This window comes from Scyliorhinus canicula, chromosome 2 (genome assembly GCF_902713615.1).
Source record: "Scyliorhinus canicula chromosome 2, sScyCan1.1, whole genome shotgun sequence".
Lineage (NCBI taxonomy): Eukaryota > Metazoa > Chordata > Chondrichthyes > Carcharhiniformes > Scyliorhinidae > Scyliorhinus > Scyliorhinus canicula.
In genome coordinates, this window is record NC_052147.1 from 85253161 (window position 1) to 85273270 (window position 20110).

A 20110-nucleotide genomic window follows, 5' to 3' on the forward strand; every position below is an offset into this window, starting at 1 on the left:
AGTGGGAAACGCCCCTCCTGGCATCCATAAACAACAGGGGTCATCGTAGTTCCTGCAATGTCCAATGGTTCCCCCGTGTAGGTGGCCAACCTGGCCTGTGTGTCGGTTAATAAAAGGGTCTGTATACCCTGCTTGATGCGGTCGAATGCCCTCTGGGCAATCACGGAGACCGCTGCGCCAGTGTCCAACTCCAGCTCAAGCGGGTGACCATTGACCCGTACTGTCACTTTAATGGGGGCCACACGGGGAGCTGCCACACAATGCAGCTGCAGGCAGTCGTCCTCCGTCTCCACGTCCTCGGGAGTAGTCGCCGCAGGTTCATCCAAATGAAAGGTACGGCCCCTGGGCTGGCCCCAGTTTCGGTCAGAACGACGGCGCCTCTGGCACCCCCAAGACCGGCGTCCGCGACGGGGTCGGCGCCTACAAGTCTGACACGGACATAGTTCCTCATCCATTGGTTCTGGAGAAGGCTCCCTTCGGGGAGGAATGTCCGACGGCCTCTGGCGTCGATCTGGACGTCGCCTTGCCCAAGGTACCGCAGGGGCGCAGGGGGACGCTTTTGGATGGAAGGGGTTGCGCCCCAAGGCATGCACCTCCACTCCCTGTAGCACCTGCACTCCTCGTTCTGCGCTCTCTCGGGACAATACTATTTGAATGGCCTGCTGAAAAGTCAATGTTGGCTCGGCTAACAACTTTCTCTGGGTGGCCGCATTGTTAATACCGCAAACCAAACGGTCGCGTAACATTTCTGATAAGGTCTCACCATAGTCACAGTACTCCGCAATCCTGCGTAGCCTGGATAGAAAGTCAGCAAGGGATTCTCCTGGGGTCCTCTCAGCAGTATTAAACCGGTAACGTTGGACTATTGTGGATGGGGTTGGGTTAAAATGTTGCCCCACTAAGTTCACAAGTTCATCAAATGTTTTGCTGTCCGGTGCAGCTGGGTATGTAAGGCTCCTAATCACCCCAAACGTGTGCGGGCCGCAGGCGGTGAGCAATATGACCACCTGGCGCTCGTTTTCGGTGATATTGTTTGCCCGGAAATAGTAACGCATCCGTTGTGCGTACTGGTTCCAGCTTTCCAGCGCAGCATCAAAAACACCCAAACGTCCATACAGAGGCATGGTGTAATAGAAAACAACTTCCAACCTGTATCCAACAAACATCCAGGGAGGTGGCGTCAGCAGTGTAGACAGCTATTCACTTTAACCCTCGACGCCAGTTTTGTGAGGGCCACGAAGAATCCAGCACGAGTTTTCAGGATACAAAGAAATAACATTTATTTATAATAACATATATATATACAACAGCAGCAACTTCCCTTGCAGCTAACTCCTCTCTCTCTGCTGGTTCCAAACTGGCCAGCTTTATTTATGCAGGGAGTCTGCTAATGATTTCTCCACCACCCTCATTGGGGAAGCTCATACTCCCACAGGATTGTGGGATTGTCATTAGTCCCCAGCCAATAGTAAGTAGGCAAGTTATAACGCTCCACCACCTTTTCCTTTCCGTATGTCCTTCTTAAAAACTGAATAGCCCTCAGTGTTTAGTTCCCATCCTTGGTCATCTTGGAGCCATGTCTCCGTAATCCCAACTATATCATATCCCTTTACATCTATGTGCGCACATAATTTGTTTATTTGAGTTCTTCCACAATCATCTGACTCAACAGCCCTCTAACACCCCTTCACCATATGGACACCTCAGCTTAAGCATGGGCATCTGTGCTTTTTTGCTGTAGTGACTTTGATCCAGGAAGCACCTTGGTTCCTGATCTACAGGTCCTGATAGATTCTCTCTTTGTTTGCCTGAAAGTTGCTCCCAGACTTCATCTGATCGCCTCTGTGAGAAATTACACAGCTCTATAGCAAAAAAAGAAGAAATAAGGGCAACAGGGTGGGGCAGTGGTTAGCACTGCTGCCTCATGACATCAAGGACCCGGGTTCGATCCGTAATTACGTGGGTCTCACCCCCATAACCCAAAGATAGAACATAGAACATAGAACAGTACAGCACAGAACAGGCCCTTCGGCCCTCGATGTTGTGCCGAACAATGATCACCCTACTCAAACCCACGTATCCACCCTATACCCGTAACCCAACAACCCCTCCCCCTCCCCCTCCCACTCCCCCTCGCCCTCGCCCTCCCCCCCCCCCTTAACCTTACTTTTTTTTAGGACACTACGGGCAATTTAGCATGGCCAATCCACCTAACCCGCACATCTTTGGACTGTGGGAGGAAACCGGAGCACCTAGAGGAAACCCACGCACACACGGGGAGGACGTGCAGACTCCGCACAGACAGTGACCCAGTCGGGAATCGATCCTGGGACCCTGGAGCTGTGAAGCATTTATGCTAACCACCATGCTACCGTGCAGCAGTAGTTGGATCGGCCACGCTAAATTTCCCCTTAATTGGAAAAGAAGAAGAAAAGAGAATAAATATCTTTCTGTAATCTAACTCCACGGCCACGTAACTTACCCAGGATGTCTCAGATAGAAATTTAAACTAATTAGCTTCAATTCCCAAACCTTCCCTTTGTTATGGGAAATCAGATGAATAATTTCCTGTTAGATCGCATGACGGCTCTGGAGCTGCGGATGGACTCACTTTGGAGCATCTGTGATGCTGAGGTGGTCGTGGATAGCACGTTTAGTGAGTTGGTCACACCGCAGATTAGAATTGGTGAGGGATACATGGAATGGGTGACCAAAAGGCAGATAAAGAACAGGGAGGCAGTGCAGGTGTCCCCTGCGGTCATCTCTCTCCAAAACAGGTATACTGTTTTGGATACTGTTGGGGGAGATGACTCACCAGGGGAAGGCAGTAGTAGCCAGGCACATGGCACCGTGGCTGGCTCTGCTGCACAGAAGGGCGGGAAAAAGACTGGCAGGGCTATAGTCATAGAGGATTCAATCGTAAGGGGAGTAGACAGGCATTTCTGTGGTTGAAAACGAGACTCCGAATGGTATGTTGCCTCCCGGGTGCACGGGTCAGGGATGTCTCAGATCGGCTGCAGGACATACTGAAGGGGGAGGGTGAACAGCCGGTTGTCGTGGTGCATATAGGCACCAATGATATAGGTAAAAAAGGGGATGAGGTCCTACAATCAGAATATAGGGAGTTAGGACCTCAAAGGTAGTAATCTCAGGATTGCTACCAGTGCCACGAGACAGTCAGAGTAGAAATTCAAGAATAGTCAGAATGAACACGTGCTTGAGAGTTGGTGCAGGAGGGAGGGGTTCAGATTTTTGGGACATTGGAACCGGTTCTGGGGACGGTGGGACCATTACAAATCGGATGGTCTACACCTGGGCAGGACTGGAACCAATGTCATATGGGGTGCTTTTGCTAACACTGTTGGGGAGGTTTTAAACTAATGTGGTAGGGGTTGGGAACCAGATTAGGAAGTTAGAGGTCAGTAAAGAGGCAGCAACTAAAGCCAGTAAGGTACTAGATAATAAACTCATTGTGACTAAGGGGAAGAGTAGACAGGGAAGAGATGATGAACACAAAGGGACTAGTGGTTTGAGGTGCATTTGTTTTAATGCGAGAAGTGTAGCAGGTAAGGCAGATGAAGTTAGGGCTTGGATTAGTACCTGGGAGTATGATGCTTCAGGCGGGAGAGAGAGGGAGGTAAAAGGGGTGGAGGAGTTGCATTACTGGTTAGAGATGATATCACAGCTGTGATTAAGGAGGGCACTTTGGAGGATTCGAGCACTGAGGCAATATGACGTGGAGATGCTGGCGTTGGACTGGGGTGAGCACAGTAAGAAGTCTTACAACAGCAGGTTAAAGTCCAACAGGTTTGTTTCAAACACTAGCTTTCGGAACAATGCTCCTTCCTAAGGTGAATGCTGACTTTGATTCACCTGAGGAAGGAGCAGTGCTCTGAAAGCTAGTGTTTGAAACAAACCTGTTGGACTTTAACCTGGTGTTGTAAGACTTCTTACTGAGGCAATATGGGTAGAGCTAAGAAATAGCAAGGGTGCAGTAACATTGTTGGAACTTTACTGCAGGCCTAACAAAAGCGAGCGTGAACATAGAACATAGAACGATACAGCGCAGTACAGGCCCTTCGGCCCTCGATGTTGCACCGACATGGAAAAAAAAACTATAGGCCATCTAACCTACACTATGCCCTTATCATCCATATGCCTGTCCAATAAACTTTTAAATGCCCTCAATGTTGGCGAGTTCACTACTGTTGCAGGTAGGGCATTCCACGGCCTCACCACTCTTTGCGTAAAAAACCCACCTCTGACCTCTGTCCTATATCTATTACCCCTCAATTTAAGGCTATGTCCCCTCGTGCTAGCCACCCCCATCCGCGGGAGAAGGCTCTCGCTGTCCACCCTATCTAACCCTCTGATCATTTTGTATGCCTCTATTAAGTCACCTCTTAACCTTCGTCTCTCTAACGAAAACAACCTCAAGTCCATCAGCCTTTCCTCATAAGATTTTCCCTCCATACCAGGCAACATCCTGGTAAATCTCCTCTGCACCCGTTCCAAAGCTTCCACGTCCTTCCTATAATGAGGCGACCAGAACTGTACGCAATACTCCAAATGCGGCCGTACTAGAGTTTTGTACAACTGCAACATGACCTCATGGCTCCGGAACTCAATCCCTCTACCAATAAAGGCCAACACACCATAGGCCTTCTTCACAACCCTATCAACCTGGGTGGCAACTTTCAGGGATCTATGTTCATGGACACCGAGATCCCTCTGCTCATCCACACTACCAAGAATTTTACCATTAGCCATTTGCCACCTCTCAGCCCAGCTCTGCAGCTTATCTATGTCCCTCTGTAACCTGCAACATCCTTCCGCACTGTCTACAACTCCACCGACTTTAGTGTCGTCTGCAAATTTACTCACCCATCCTTCTGCGCCCCTCCTCTAGGTCATTTATAAAAATGACAAACAGCAACGGCCCCAGAACAGATCCTTGTGGTACGCCACTCGTAACTGAACTCCATTCTGAACATTTCCCATCAACTACCACTCTCTGTCTTCTTTCAACTAGCCAATTTCTGATCCACATCTCTAAATCACCCTCAATCCCCAGCCTCCGTATTTTCTGCAATAGCCGACCGTGGGGAACCTTATCAAACGCTTTACTGAAATCCATATACACCACATCAACTGCTCTACCCTCGTCTACCTGTTCAGTCACCTTCTCAAAGAACTCGATAAGGTTTGTGAGGCATGACCTACCCTTCACAAAACTATGCTGACTATCCCTAATCATATTATTCCTATCTAGATGATTATAAATCGTATCTTTTATAATCCTCTCCAAGACTTTACCCACCACAGACGTTAGGCTCACCGGCCTATAGTTACCGGGGTTATCTCTACTCCCCTTCTTGAACAAAGGGACCACATTTGCTATCCTCCAGTCCTCTGGCACTATTCCTGTAGCCAATGATGACCTAAAAATCAAAGCCAAAGGCTCAGCAATCTCTTCCCTGGCTTCCCTGAAGTAGAGGTACAAATATGTAGACAGATTATAGAAAAATGTAGGAGCAATAGGGAGGTCGTGATGGGAGATTTTAACTTCCCCAACATTGAATGGGACTCGTGTAGTGTTGGAGGCGTAGATGGAGCAGAATTTGTAAGGAGCATCCAGGAAAGTATTTTAGAGCAGTATGTAAATAGTCCAACTCGGTAAGGGGCCATACTGGACCTGGCATTGGGGAAAGATCCCGGCCAGGCGATTGAAGTTTCAGTTGGTGATTACTTTGAGAATAGCGATCACAATTCCGTAAGTTTTAGAATACTCATGGACAAAGACGAGAGTGTTCCTAAAGGAAGAGTGCTAAATTGGGGAAAGGCTGAGTATAACAAAATTCGGCAGGAGCTAGGGAATGTGGATTGTTTAAGGGTAAATCCATACAGTAGTCCCCCGTTATACCGCGCTCCGCAATACCGCGGTTCGCGATATACCGCGGGGAGGCTTATGGACCCCAACTGTCAGTTGTGTCAATTTCAGCGGCCGGCTGATTATTTCAGTGAGAGCAGCTTCCCTCTCTGGATCAAAGTGAGCCGGCCGCTGAAATTGACACTGCCGGCTGCTCTCTCCCTCCAATCAGAAACATTAAAACTTAAAAGTTGGATTGGAGGGAGAGAGCAGCGGGCAGTGTCAATTTCAGCGGCCGGCTCACTTTGATCCGGAGAGGGAAGCTGCTCTCTCACTGAAACAATCAGCCGGCCGCTGAAATTGACACTGCCGAGGGGGGGGGGGGCGGGTGTTGGGGGGGGAGAAGAGGGGGGGCGGGTGTTGGGGGGGGAGAAGAGGGAGGGAGAGGAGGGGGGCGGGTGTTGGGGGGGAGAGGAGGGGGGCGGGTGTTGGGGGGGAGAGGAGGGGGGCGGGTGTGGGGGGGAGAGGAGGGGGGGAGAAGTTGGGGGGGAGAGGAGGGGGGCGGGTGTTGGGGGGAGAGGAGGGGGGGCGGGTGGTGGGGGAGACCCCCCTGTGGGTGTGGGGGAGACCCCCTGTGGGTGTGGGAGAGAGGGGGGCACTGCAGGTGGTTGGGGGCGGAGATGAGGAGGCCCCTGCGGGTGTTGGGGGGAGCGGGTGTGGGGGGCTGGCGGGTGGTGTTGGGGGGGAGCGGGAGTGTGGTGGGTGTGGGGGAGACAACCCCTGCGGGTGTTGTTGCGGGAGAGAGGGGGGGACCCTCCGGGTGTTGCCGGGGATGAGGAGAGAGGGGGCCCTGCGGGTGCTGCGGGAGAGAGGGGGGCCCTGCGGCTGTTGCGGGAGAGGAGGGGGACCCTGCGGGTGCTGCGGGGAGAGAGGGTGGTCCCTGCGGCTGTTGCGGGGAGAGAGGGGGGGCCCCTGCGGGTGTTAGCAGGGAGAGAGGGGGTGCCCTGCGGGTATGCGGGAGAGAGGGGGGCCCTGGCGGTGTTGCGGGAGAGTCAGACGGAGGGGGCCCTGCGGGTGTATGCGGGAGAGAGGGGGGCCCTGCGGGGTTGGGGGGGGAGGCGGGTGTGGGCGGGCGGGTGTTGGGGGGAGCGGGTGTGGGGGAGACCCCCTGTGGGTGTGGGGGAGACCCCCCTGTGGGTGTGGGGGAGACCCCCCTGGGGGTGTGGTGGAGAGAGGGTGGACCTGCGGGTGTTGGGGGGAGAGAGGAGGGGCCCTGCGGGTGTTGGGGGAGAGAGGGGTGCCCTGCGGGTGTGTGGGGGACGGGGGGAGGAGAGGGGGGGGGGGAGGGGGGCGAGCCGGAGGGTGTGGGGAGGGGCGAGCCGGAGGGCGTGGGGGGACAGGTGTGGCGAGCCGGAGGGTGTGGGGGGGAGAGGGGGCGAGCCGAGGGTTGTGGAGGGAGAAGGGGGGCGAGCCGGAGGGTGTGGGGGGGGAGAGGGGTCTAGTTGGAGGATCTGGGGGGAGAGGGGGCGAGCCGGAGGGTGTGGGGAGGGGGCTAGCCGGAGGGTGTGGGGTGGGGCCGAGCCGGAGGATGTGGGGGGAGAGGGGCGAGCCGGAGGGTGTGGGGGGAGAAGGGGCGAGCCGGGAAGGTGTGGGGGAGAGAGGGGGGCGAGCCGGAGGGTGTTGGGAGGGAGAGGGGGCGAGCCGGAGGGTGTGGGGGGGGAGAGGGGTCTAGTTGGAGGATGTGGGGGGAGAGGGGGCGAACCGGAGGGTGTGGGGAGGGGGCGAGCCGGAGGATGTGGGGGGAGAGGGGGCGAGCCGGAGGGTGTGGGGGGGGAGGGGGCGAGCTGGAGGGTGTTGGGGGGGGAGAGGGGGCGAGTCGGAGGGTGTTGGGGGGGGGGGGAGAGGGGGCGAGTCGGAGGGTGTTGGGGGGGAGAGGGGGCGAAACCGGAGGGTGTGGGGGGAGAGGGGGCGAAGCCGGAGGGTGTGGGGGGAGAGGGGTCTAGTTGGAGGGATGTGGGAGGGAGAGGGGGGCGAGCCGGAGGGGTGTGGGGAGGGGGGCGAGCCGGAGGAGTGGGGGGAGAGGGGGCAAGCCGGAGGAAAAAAAAAAGAAATTGACACTGCCGGCTGCTCTCCTCCCTCCAATCAGAAACATTAAAACTTAAAAGTTGGATTGGAGGGAGAGAGCAGCGGGCAGTGTCAATTTCAGCGGGCCGGCTGATTTCAGTGGAGAGCAGCTTCCCTCTCCGGATCAAAGTGAGCCGGCCGATGAAATTTTAATTGGATGCACGATGGGGGTTTTAAATTTATTTAAAAATCTATGCTAGCGCTTCCCATTGTGAGTCTACGGGGGTCTGACTTCTCCTCCCGCCCCCCGTAGACTCACAATGGAAAGCGCTAGCATAGATTTTAAATAAATTTGAAAACCCCCATCATGGATATCCGCGGCTCGGATACAACGCGGGTTGGGGTCTTGGACCCCAACACCCGCGTTATAAAGGGGGACTACTGTATTTGAAATGTGGGAGTCTTTTAAGGAAAGGTTGATTAGAGTGCAGGACAGACATGTCCCTGTGAAAATGATAGAAATGGCAAGATTAGGGAACCATGGATGACGGGTGGAATTGTGAGACTAGCTAAGATAAAAAAGGAAGCATACATAAGATCTAGACGACTTAAAACTGATGAAGCAATTGCCTGCCCTTGACGAAGCCTGTCTGATTCTCCCCTATCACCCCAGGGACACAGTCCTCGATTCTCGCAGCCAATATCTTGACCAGCAATTTGACGTCTACGTTCAGGAGCGATATCGGTCTATAAAACCCACATTGTAGCGGGTCTTTCTCTCATTTGAGGATGAGTGAGATCGAAGCCTGTGACATTGTTGGGGGGAGGGTCCCTCTTTCTTTGGCCTCATTAAGAGTCCTTAATAGGAGTGGGCACAGTAGTTCTGAAAATTTCTTGTAGAATGCTACAGGGTAGCCATCCGGCCCCGGGCCCTGCCCGACTGCATTTTCCCTAGCCCCTTTACCATCTCCTCCAGCTCTATCACCCCCAGTCCCTCCACCAGATCCTCTTCCACCTTTGGAAACCTCAGTTGGTCCTTGAATTGCTTCAACCCTCCCCTCCCGGTGGGGGCTCTGACTCATACAATTTACCGTAGAACACCCTAAAAACTTTGTTCACCCCCTCTGGGTCAATGACCGTGTTGCCCTCTTTATCCTGTATTTCCCCAATTTCCCTGGCCGCCTCCCTCTTGCGAAGTTGGTGCGCCAGCATTCTACTCGCTTTCTCCCCGTACTCGTAGACAGCCCCTTTGGCCTTCCTCAGCTGTGCTCCCGCCTTCCCCGTGGTCAGCAGGTCAAATTCCGCCTGCATATCCGGCGCTCTTTCAGTAGCCCCGTCTCGTGGGTCTCCGCGTCTACTCCGAGTATCTCCCCGACTAGCCTTTCTCCCTCCGCTCTTTCTTTCTTCTCTCTATGGGATCTGATAGAGATCAACTCCCCTCTGATAACTGCCTTCAGGGCCTCCCACATCGTGGACGCCACTACCTCCCCCGTATCATTAGTTTCCAGGTAGATTTTAATGTTCCTCCTTATCCGCCCACAAACCTCATCGTCTGCTAGCAGTCCCACATCTAGCCTCCACAGTGGGGGCTGACCTCTCTCCACCCCAGGATGCATATCCACCCAGTGTGGAGCATGATTGGAGACTGCAATAGCCGAATATTCTGTCCCTTCCACTTTAGGGTTTAGCGCCCTGCTCATCACAAAGAAATCTATACGGGAGTAAACCTTGTGGACATGGGAAAAGTAAGAACTCCTTCGCCCTAAGTCGGGCGAATCTCCATGGGTCTACGCCCCCCACCTGTTCCATGAATCCCCTCAGTTCTTTAGCCGCAGCTGGTCACTTCCCCGACCTGGGGTTTGACCGGTCCAGTACAGGATCTATAACTGTGTTAAAGTCACACCACCCCCCCCCCCCCCCCCCCCCCCCCGCCATAATCAGATTGTGTGAGTCTAAGTCCAGAATTTTACCCAGCGTGTGTCTCATAAATTCCACGTCATCCCAGTTCGGGGCTTAAACGTTCATTTGAACCACCTGAGTCCCCTGCAGCTTCCCGCTAACCATTATGTATCTGTCCCCCTTGTCAGCTACAATGTTCCCTGCCTCAAAACCACCCCTTTGCTGACCAGGATTGCTACTCCTCTGGGGCGCGATTCTCCCAGAGGGGGAGAAATCGTAAGGCTGGCGTCAAATCCGGGCGGGTTTGACGCCAGCCCCCCTCTCCCCGACCGGGAACCGATTCTGGTCCCCGGTCGGGGCTAGTACGCCGCAGCCGTGAACTCCGGCATTGCGGGCTTAACGAATTTCGTTAAGCCCGCTTGCCAGAGTTTGCGCCGGCTGACGCGTCATGTGACGTCAGCCACGCATGCGCGGATGACATCATCGCGCATTTGCGTGAAACCCGCGCATGCGCGGGCCGGGATGCCCCTCAGCCGCCCCGCGAAGTGATACAGCGGGGCGGCGGAGGGACAAAGAGTGCGCGGGTATCGGACCCGCTGCCCGCGATCGGTGCCCACCGATCGCGGGCCCATGGCACCCTTGGCACGTTCTCCCACCTGCTGCTCCGCTCTTTTTTAGCCCATCGTAGGACTCGTTCCATATCCGATAAGCGGTGGAACTGTACCACCATGGCCCTCGGTGGTTCATTCGTTTTGGGCTTCTTTGCAAGGACTCTGTGTGCCCCATCCAGTTCCAGAGGCCGAGAGAATGGTCCTGACCCCATCAGGGTCCCCAGTAACGTGGTCACGAATGCGCTCGGGTCCGATCCCTCCGCACCCTCAGGTTGCCCAGAATGCGCAGGTTTTGTCTCCTGGACCTGTTTTCAAGATCTTCCAGTCTCTCCTGCCACCTCTCATGTAGGGCGCCGTGGGCCTCCACCCTGACGGCCAGGCCCAATTTCTCGCCTTCATTATCCGAGACCTTTTTCTCAATCTCCTTGATCACCTTCTCCTGCATTTTCTGGGTCTCAACCATTTTCTCCATTGAGGCCTTCATTGGAGCCAGAACCTCCGTTTTCAGGTCAGCAAAGCAACTTCTAAGGAACTCCTGCTGTTCCCTCGACCACTGGGTCCACGCTGCCTGATCCAAGCCGGCCGCCATTTTCTGTTCCCACGCCCGTTCTTGCCGCTTCTCGTTGCTCGTTTGTTTGGCCGTCCTGCTCCTGGTCCCCTCCTTAAACTACAGTGGGGAGCCTTTTAGTGCCGTTTGCCTGCCGAAAAGGGGCCGTCAAAGCTCCTTGAAAGGCCCCTTTGGTCCGTTAACGGCAGGAGCTTCCGAAAACGCGACCTACCCACACATGGCCGCCACTTGAAGTCCCCAATTAATTTTATTAATAACAATACCTTTGAGTGAATAGGCAGCAAATGCAACTGGTAAACTACTATCTAATTCCTAACCTCTCCCCTCTTTAACTCGCCCCCACCCCGTACACACACACACACACACACACACACAAGACAGACAAACACAGAGGGTAATTTCTTTTTGAGCAATGTTGATAACTTCTTTGTTTTGGACCTTCATTTTATGCTCCAACACTTGAGTATTTCACGCCTGTTGCGAATAACATCCCAATCTCGTTGGGAATTTGTAATGACCTTTTTAATTTGTCCATTTTCCCTGCATTTCTGCTGCTGCATTTTGTGCCTCAACACTGTCAGGTACTTTTAATTCAATGCCAGATGTCTTTAACCCTCTTCTGACCTAATTTGAGACTCATTAGGCACCTCTGCTGATACTGTCCAGGAGTTGGCAAAAACATAACCCACGCAATATCATTCCCTAATATAAAAAATTACCAACCTTACTGAGGTTTTGATTTCAGCTTTCAACAATCTGCTTTTATATGTCCAAATTGATGACAATGGGGACATGCTGTTCTCTTCCTATCTTCTGCAATACTTCTTGGTCACCTTGCTGAGCACCTGCCTCTTCAATTTTGTTATCTCCTCCACGCTCATTACCAGTTGCTCAATCTTTCCAGCCGCCGCGTGGGTTTATAAGCAATGTTTGCTGCCACCAAGGTTTCTGCTTGATAAATCATAGCTACCAGCCAGAATGACTTCCTTTACATTAGAAACTTTACAGTCCTTTGGTGTATTCCAATTCCTGCTGGAATGCTATTTTTAAATTCCTTCATAATAGCGTCTCCCTCACACTTTCAAACTCTGTTCAATTTTCATTGAACAATACCGATGGTCAAAAATCATTTACTTTTCCCTCACAAATTCTACAAATGTTTGATTCTATCTTTCCTTCAGATTTCCTCAGACTTTAAAAAAATTAAAGCTTCTGGGATCAGCTCATATGCACTAAGTGCCACAGTTTTAACAGTATAATAATTTACAAATTTGCTTCCAATAGGCTTGAATAGATATCCAGTGCCGTTCCTGCTAAAACACTTTGTAAAAAATGATCCACGTCCCTTGTGGCAATTTCACTGATTGAGGCAAAATACCTTTCAACTGCTACTTCATTAAATTTAGGCACAAAGTGAATCTCCTTGACCAAATCAAAACCAGGAGCTAAATCATCATCTAATCTACCTGTGTTTTTTTGATTCCTTTCCAAGGTGTGGACGTTGCTAGATGGACCACCATTTATTGCCCACCCTAAATGTGCCTGACAAAAGGATGGTGAGCCGCTTTCTTGAACCGCTGCAGTCCATGAGGTGTACGTACACCCACTGTGCTGTTAGGAAGGGGTTTCCAGAAGGAGTGAAGGAACGGCAATACATTTCCAAGTCAGGCTGGTGTGTTACTTGGAAGGGGGATCTGCAGGTGGTGGTGTTCCCATGCATCTGCTGCTCTTGTCCTCCTAGATGATAGAGTCTTTAGAGTCTCTAGATGATAGAGGTTGGGGGTTTGGAAGGTGATGCCGAAGGAGTCTTTGTGAGTTTCTGCAGTGCATCTTGTAAATAGTATGCACTGATGCCATTGTGTGTTGGTGGTGCAGGGAGTGAGTGTTTGTGGATGGGGTGCCAATCAAGTAGGCTGCTTTATCCTGGATAGTCAAGCTTTGTCAATGTTGTTGGAGCTGCACTCATCCAAGCAAGTGGAATTGTGAATTGTAGATGGTGGACAGGCTTTGGGGAGTCAGGAGGTGAGTTACTCTCTGCAGAATTCTCAGCCTCTGGGGAATAGGGAGAAATGGGAAGGTGTGAGAGCTTTCTCTGACTGTCAATGCATGACTCACTGCCAGTGAGCAGTGAAAGTGGGACATTTTCCATCTCCCTCACACTAACTTGTCCTCTGATTGCCCTACAGTGGTATTAATTCCTCACCACATAACATTAGTGAACTGTGCTGGTTTGGTCTTTCAACAGGACTGTCCCGAGGGTTCGAGAGATTTCAGAGAAGAACAGTGTTCTGCGTTTGATGGAACTGATTTTCAGGGGAAGAGATATAAATGGCTGCCTTATTATGGAGGTAAACAGGTCTCAAGAAATGTATTCAGAAAATTTGTGTTCATTTGCTTCTTAAGGCTTGGCCTTGGCTAACCAATGTCTGCAGCTATTCCTCAACCCACCCCGAACCAGCAGACTTTCCGAGGCACTTCATCATGCCTCCAGTTTATTGTTGATATCCTTGTTCAGACATAGAACATAGAACATAGAACAGTACAGCACAGAACAGGCCCTTCGGCCCTCAATGTTGCGCCGAGCCATGATCACCCATCTCAAACCCACGTATCCACCCTATACCCGTAACCCAACAACCCCCCCCCTTAACCTTACTTTTATTAGGACACTACGGGCAATTTAGCATGGCCAATCCACCTAACCCGCACATCTTTGGACTGTGGGAGGAAACCGGAGCACCCGGAGGAAACCCACGCACACAGGGGGAGGACGTGCAGACTCCACACAGACAGTGACCCAGCCGGGAATCGAACCTGGAACCCTGGAGCTGTGAAGCATTTATGCTAACCACCATGCTACCCTGCTGCCCCAATGTTGGAGACAAAACTGGTCCACTCACAATGATGTGCTTTCTTGCATGCAAGTTTAAACTGATGCCTTGTTGTCTCTTCCAGCTGGTATAAAATACCCCATGGCACTATTCAAAGAGCAGGGGATTCTCCCTGGTGTCCTGGCCAATATATTATCCCCCTATCAACCCCAGTGAAAGGGATTAGTTGATCATCATCATCGTGCTGTTTGGGGGATCTTGCTGTGCTCAACTTGGCTGCCGTGCTTCCTACTTTATAACAACGGCTACACTTCAGAAAAATACTTCATAGGTTGTAAATCCTGGGATCCCTACAGTGCAGAAGAAGGTCATTTGGCCCATCAAGCCCGCACCGACCTTCCGAAAGAACACTTCACCTAGGCCCAATCCCCCACCCTATCCCCATAACCCTCCACACTGATCATGGCCAATCCACCTAACCTGCACATCTTTGGACTCTGGGAGGAAGCCCAAGCACCTGGAGGAAACCCACACAGACACAGGGAGAACAGACAGTCATCCAAGGCCGGAATTGAACCTGGATCCCTGGCACTGTGAGGAAGCAGTGCTAACCACTGTGCTGCCTGTGAAGCACCGAGAAATGTCCTGAATTTGTGAAAAACACTAAATGCATGTTTTTGTTCTGCCTTCAGATGAACACTGGCCGTTCCATTATCTCTACTTGATTTGTTTCCTTCCTAACGAATGTTTCAGACAGGATTGCATTTCCTTCCTCTTGTGTTATGGAGAGATTTAATGGAGGTGTTCAAAATTATGAAAACTGTTTCCACTGGCAGGGGCATCGGTTTCCTAGGGACATAGATTTAGGATAATTGGCAAAATGACCAGAGAGGGAGATAAGGACAATGATTTTCAAACAGCAATCTGGAATGCACTGCCTGAAAGGGTGGTGGAATCAGATTCAATTATAACATAGATAAATATATATATTTTTAATTTTAGAGTACCCAATTCATTTTTTTTTCAATTAAGGGGCAATTTAGTGGATCCAATCCACCTTCCCTGCACATCTTTTAGGTTGTGGGGGTGAAACCCACGCAAACATGGGGAGAATGTGCAAACTCCACACGGACAGTGACCCAGAGCCGGGATCGAACCTGGGACCTCAGCGCCGTGAGGCAGCAGTGTGAACCCACTGCGCCACCGTGCTGCCCTCCACTTAGATAAATATTTAATGGGAAAAGCAGGGAGTGGGAGCAGGCGAGTGGAAATAATTGTATAGCTCTCCCTTCGAGGCAGCATAGACACGATGGACCAAATGGCCCTTTTCCATATTGTTACATTCTCAGAAAACCAACAACAGTTTATATCCTTGCCTTGCAGAAGGTCAAATGGACTAGATAGACTTTGTGATGGGGTGGGTTGAGTTGCAGAATGGTGAATAGAGGGGGCTGCTAGTGCCAATGGCTTTTATGGAGAGAGTGAAGTAATTAGATGGTAACAACAAAATCTCCATTTTCCTACAGCTTCAAATAAGTGTGAGCTGAACTGCATTCCCCAAGGTGAAAACTTTTATTATCGCCATAAAGAAGCGGTTAAGGATGGGACACTGTGTGAACCTGGAAGCCGCAATATCTGCATAGACGGTGTCTGCAAGGTGAGTTCACTCATTGACTGAGGAAGAGTAAAGGAGCAGAGGCCTCAAGGAGCACCTTCATCTCCCCACATCAGCTACAGTCTACAACCAGCTCGGGAGGGGGGCTCTGCCTAGGACACCTTTACATGTCAAACCACTTGGAGACAATGAGCGATATTTATAGAAAAAGTGACTGTCACATGCACACACACTATGCACACACACCACACCGCACACCACACCGCGCACACACATTCAATCACCATGCACACACACAGGCACCGACACCCAACACCAGGCACACATACACACACACACCACTCTCACACCACAATCAGACCACACACCATACACACACAATTGCCATGCGCACAACCACACACACACAAACACCATACAACCACATCCAAACACCACACCTGCACACACATGCACACAGACCACACACATACACCACTCTTATACTGCACTCACACTACATACACGTGCACACCAGACCATACACACCACACATGCACACCACACTTACCAGACAACACACACACCATGCACACACTGCATACACCACACATGCAGACAAATATAACCACACACACAATGCCAAACGCACCCACACATGCCACATACATGGCACAGACACACAGACAGTGTTATTATTCATGCAATACTCCAGACATACACACTCGCTCATTCCTTCCCCAAGAGAAAGATTAGGAGTGAACCTTTGTTGAAAGCTACCAAACCCTCTTCCATATCCACTGGGATAGTGATGTGTGTTAGTAACCCCTCCAGTGCATGGGGGCAGGTACGTAAGCCAGTGCAGACCAGTGATTGAAGATGTGGGGCTGGATTCTCCGCTACCAGCGTTGGGTGGAGGAGAATCCAGCATTGGCCACTCGCTCCGGCTGGGACTGCCGGAGAGTAGCGTGGGAGAGGTGCACTGCTTTGGGTGTGGTTGAGGAGGTGCTGGACTGGCTAGGGGTACATGTTTTGGGATGTGCTGGTAGTCCTAAGGGTACTGTTTCCTGTGTGTCAATACACTGGGGTAGGTCAGGTCTGGTGCTGTGGTTGGTATCCTGTTGCCCCCAGGAGCTTGGGATGTCCATTCTGGAAGGCACTAATTAGGGGACAGAGAGGATTCTTCTGTGCACAGGGGCCTGGGGTTGAGCCAAGTCCTGCCAATATCCTATTGCCGCCCCCTGCTAGTGTTTGGGTTACTTCTTATTTGATTGAGTAGTATGTTTTCCCCAACGATGGTGGGTGTGCACTGCGGAAAATAGACTCAGGGTTGGGTCCGGACCCTTTGTTATCCTGTGAATTACTGTGGTAGTTCCACATTCCTTTTGCTGGGAAGTGTTGACTGCACTGAGCATAATCTGAATATATAACTGCTGGTTCTCTCTGTAATTTAATGAAATGATGTTCGTTCTGCACTGGGCAGGCGTTTGGGGTTATGTTGTGTTGTGTATATAGTATATATATAAATATATGTAACATCCTTTTAGAGCTGGGTTTCTCATAAATTTTCTTTTATTTTTTTAACGGATGGGTATAAAAGAATCTTGTGATTGGTTCCTGCATGGGTGCAGATGGGTCTGGTATCTGAGGAGAGGAGGTTGCGGTGATCACTGGTGCCTCTGGTTCTGTTGGATTTGAGGGAGATATATCTTGGTGCACACCTGAACATGGCGCGGAAAATCTATCCTGAACTAGAATCATGGAATTTACAGGACAGAAGGTGGCCATTTGGCCCATCGGGTCTGCACCGGCTCTCGGAGAGAGTACCTTCGTTAAGCCCATGCCTCCACCCTATCCCCGTAATTCAATAACCTCACTTAACATTTTAGACACTATGGGCAATTTAGCATGGCCAATCCACCTAACCTGCACATCTTCGGACTGTGGGACGAAACCGGAGCACCCAGAGAAAACCCAGGCAGACACGGGGAGAAAGTGAAAATGCCACACAGTCACCCGAGGCCGGAATTGAACCCAGGACTGCTGCACTGCTGTTCTCCTGACCCCCTCTGTATTCATGTATGTTGAGTCTTTACTTTTCCTTGAGGTGCTGAATCATTCCTGTGATTATGTTGCATTGTTTGATAAAATGTAAAACCTCAATAAATATAATGTTAAAAAAAAGAATGATTCTGTGAATTCCAGTAACTTATTTATTTTTACTTGATTCTAGACTGTTGGTTGTGACAATACACTGGAATCCTCACAAGTTGAAGATAAATGTCTGGAATGTGGAGGCGATGGGAGCAGCTGTTATGAAGTCAAAGGGACATTCAGTGTTGTTGATTTACCAATAGGTGCAGTTCTGGGTTCTATTGTTACTTTTGTTGTCATGCTTTGTCTGGATGTGAATGTCAGAGATTTGCTGAATCACCAAACATCCACACTCTAATTACAGGTTACAATCAAATTCACATCATTCCCATTGGGGCCACGAGTATCAGGATCCGAGAAGTATTACCCACACGGAATTTCCTCGGTAAATCCTTCACTTTCTTTCTTCATTTGTGATTTTAAAAAAATGTGTGAGTGGAGTTTTCTTGCCCAGTCACACCTTGGTCTGTGTCATTATTAACTGAGTCATTAAGGGTACACCGGGCGAAATTCTCCCAAAACGGGAGAAATCGTCAAACTGCCGTAAAACCCGGGCGGGTTTTACGGCATCGCGCCCCTTCCCGACGGGGGACCGTTTCTGGTCCCCCGTCGGGGCTAGCAGCCCGACGTCGGAGGCCCCGACAAGTCGGGCTTAACGAAAATCGTTAAGCCCGCTTGTCGGACTTAGCGCCGGCTGACGCGTCATATGACGTCAGCCGCGCATGCGCAGGTGGGAAGACTCCACCCGCGCATGCGCGGGTGACGTCATCGCGTTTTTGCGCGAAACCCGCGCATGCGCGGTCCGGGTTGCCCCTCAGCCGCCCCGCGTATTGATACTGCGGGGCGGCGGAAGGACAAATAGTGCGCGGGCATCGGGCCCGCTGCCCGCGATCGGTGGGCACCGATCGCGGGCCCATGGCACCCTTGGCACGGCCGTGGTACTGCCGTGCCAATCGGTGCCATGGTTATTTTTTTCCAGGTGGTCACGACGTTTTTACGAATGGCAGGACCAGGTGTGTTTGCCGTTCGTAAAAAGGTCGTAAAGGGCTGGGACTTCGGCCCTTCTAACAGCTGTGAATCGCTGCCGGCCGTAAAAAAACGGCGGCAGCGATTCGTGTCGGGATTTCGGCGGGGGGGGGGGGAGAATAGCGGGAGGGCGTCAAAAAAGTCGGGAAGGCCCTCCCGCTATTCTCCCACCCGTCGTGGGGGGGGGAGAATTTCGCCCACCATATTTGTTAAATGACTTATAATGTTTACAAAAGCTTCAAAGATCAAGAAGCTCCATCACATTCCTCACGTAGCAATGTGTACCTCTGGGAATTTTCTTGCTGTGCATTGGTTCTTTGCACTCAGCCCATGGTCAGAGAATTCCACAAAATATGTAAACAGTTGGGCCAAATCTAGGTTTGCTGTTAGATCCCTAGTGATCCCCAATGATCAATGTTGAGATTGAAATGTGTATATTACCTTTGTTGTAAAAGTGAAGTAAAGTTGCCATAGTCCCAGATGACCACAGGCTACTTTCCCCCTTTTGAGGGGGAGAGCTGACTGGTGCTGATTTATCCTGAGGATCACCACACCTCAGGTGAGGGGCAAGGTCGAGAAGGTGGAGCTCTCATGAATTCCCTCAGCCGGTACAGGAACCATTGCTATAACATTGTTGGAAAGCAGCTACCAGGGTACGCAACACACAATGAAAGACTGCCTGCCATTGTCTTTCTGAGGAACAGGCCAAGAGTGGGTGGGAAAGTGGCAGGCTAGCCACCTGTTTTATGTCATCAGGAGGCAATAACATTCACCCCAACCTCACTGCTCCCGGGCCCAGCACTCATATCACTCCTCTCTCACCTCCACCCTGTCACAGAATCAGGATCCAAGTCACACCACTCACCATATCAACCTCCAAGGGAGGTCAGAGGGACAGTATTGAGGAAATACTGCATTGTCAAGAAGGTATTTTGTGGAAGTACTGCACTGTCAAAGAGGCAGTCCTGAGGAACTGCAGCACTGTCAGAGGGGCAGTATTGAGGAAGTTATAGCATTGTCAAAGGGACGGCATTGAGAAAGTTGCTGCATTGTCAAAGTGACAGTATTGAGGAAGTACAGAATTGTCAAAGGGGCAAAATTGAGAAAGTGCTGTACTATCAGACGATGTGGCTGCACTGTCAGACGGACAGTATTGAGGAAATACAGCATTGCTAAAGGGTCAGTATTGAGGAAATACAGCATGAAATGAACTGAAATGAAAATCGCTAATTGTCACGAGTAGGCTTCAATGAAGTTACTGTGAAAAGCATTGCCAAAGGGGCAGCGTTGAGGATATACAGCATTGCCAAAGGGGCAGTATTGAGGATATACAGCATTGCTAAAGGGGCAGTATTGAGGAACTACAGCATTGCCAAAGGGGCAGTATTGAGGATATACAGCATTGCTAAAGGGGCAGTATTGAGGATATACAGCATTGCTAAAGGGGCAGTATTGAGGAACTACAGCATTGCTAAAGGGGCAGTATTGAGGATC

At 51.1% G+C, this 20110-nt stretch overlaps 1 protein-coding gene across 7 annotated transcripts in view; it reads left to right on the forward strand.

Moving 5' to 3' along the window:
- The window catches only part of paplna (papilin a, proteoglycan-like sulfated glycoprotein), a 324761-nt gene that overhangs the window by 155777 nt on the left and 148874 nt on the right, over window positions 1-20110 (forward strand). For all 7 annotated transcript variants that reach the window (XM_038781804.1, XM_038781766.1, XM_038781791.1 and 4 more), the window contains 4 exons: window positions 13257-13359; window positions 15369-15499; window positions 17670-17793; window positions 17895-17975. In XM_038781804.1, the coding sequence (XP_038637732.1) occupies window positions 13257-13359; window positions 15369-15499; window positions 17670-17793; window positions 17895-17975 (439 nt within the window). The remainder of the gene's footprint in view (window positions 1-13256; window positions 13360-15368; window positions 15500-17669; window positions 17794-17894; window positions 17976-20110) is intronic.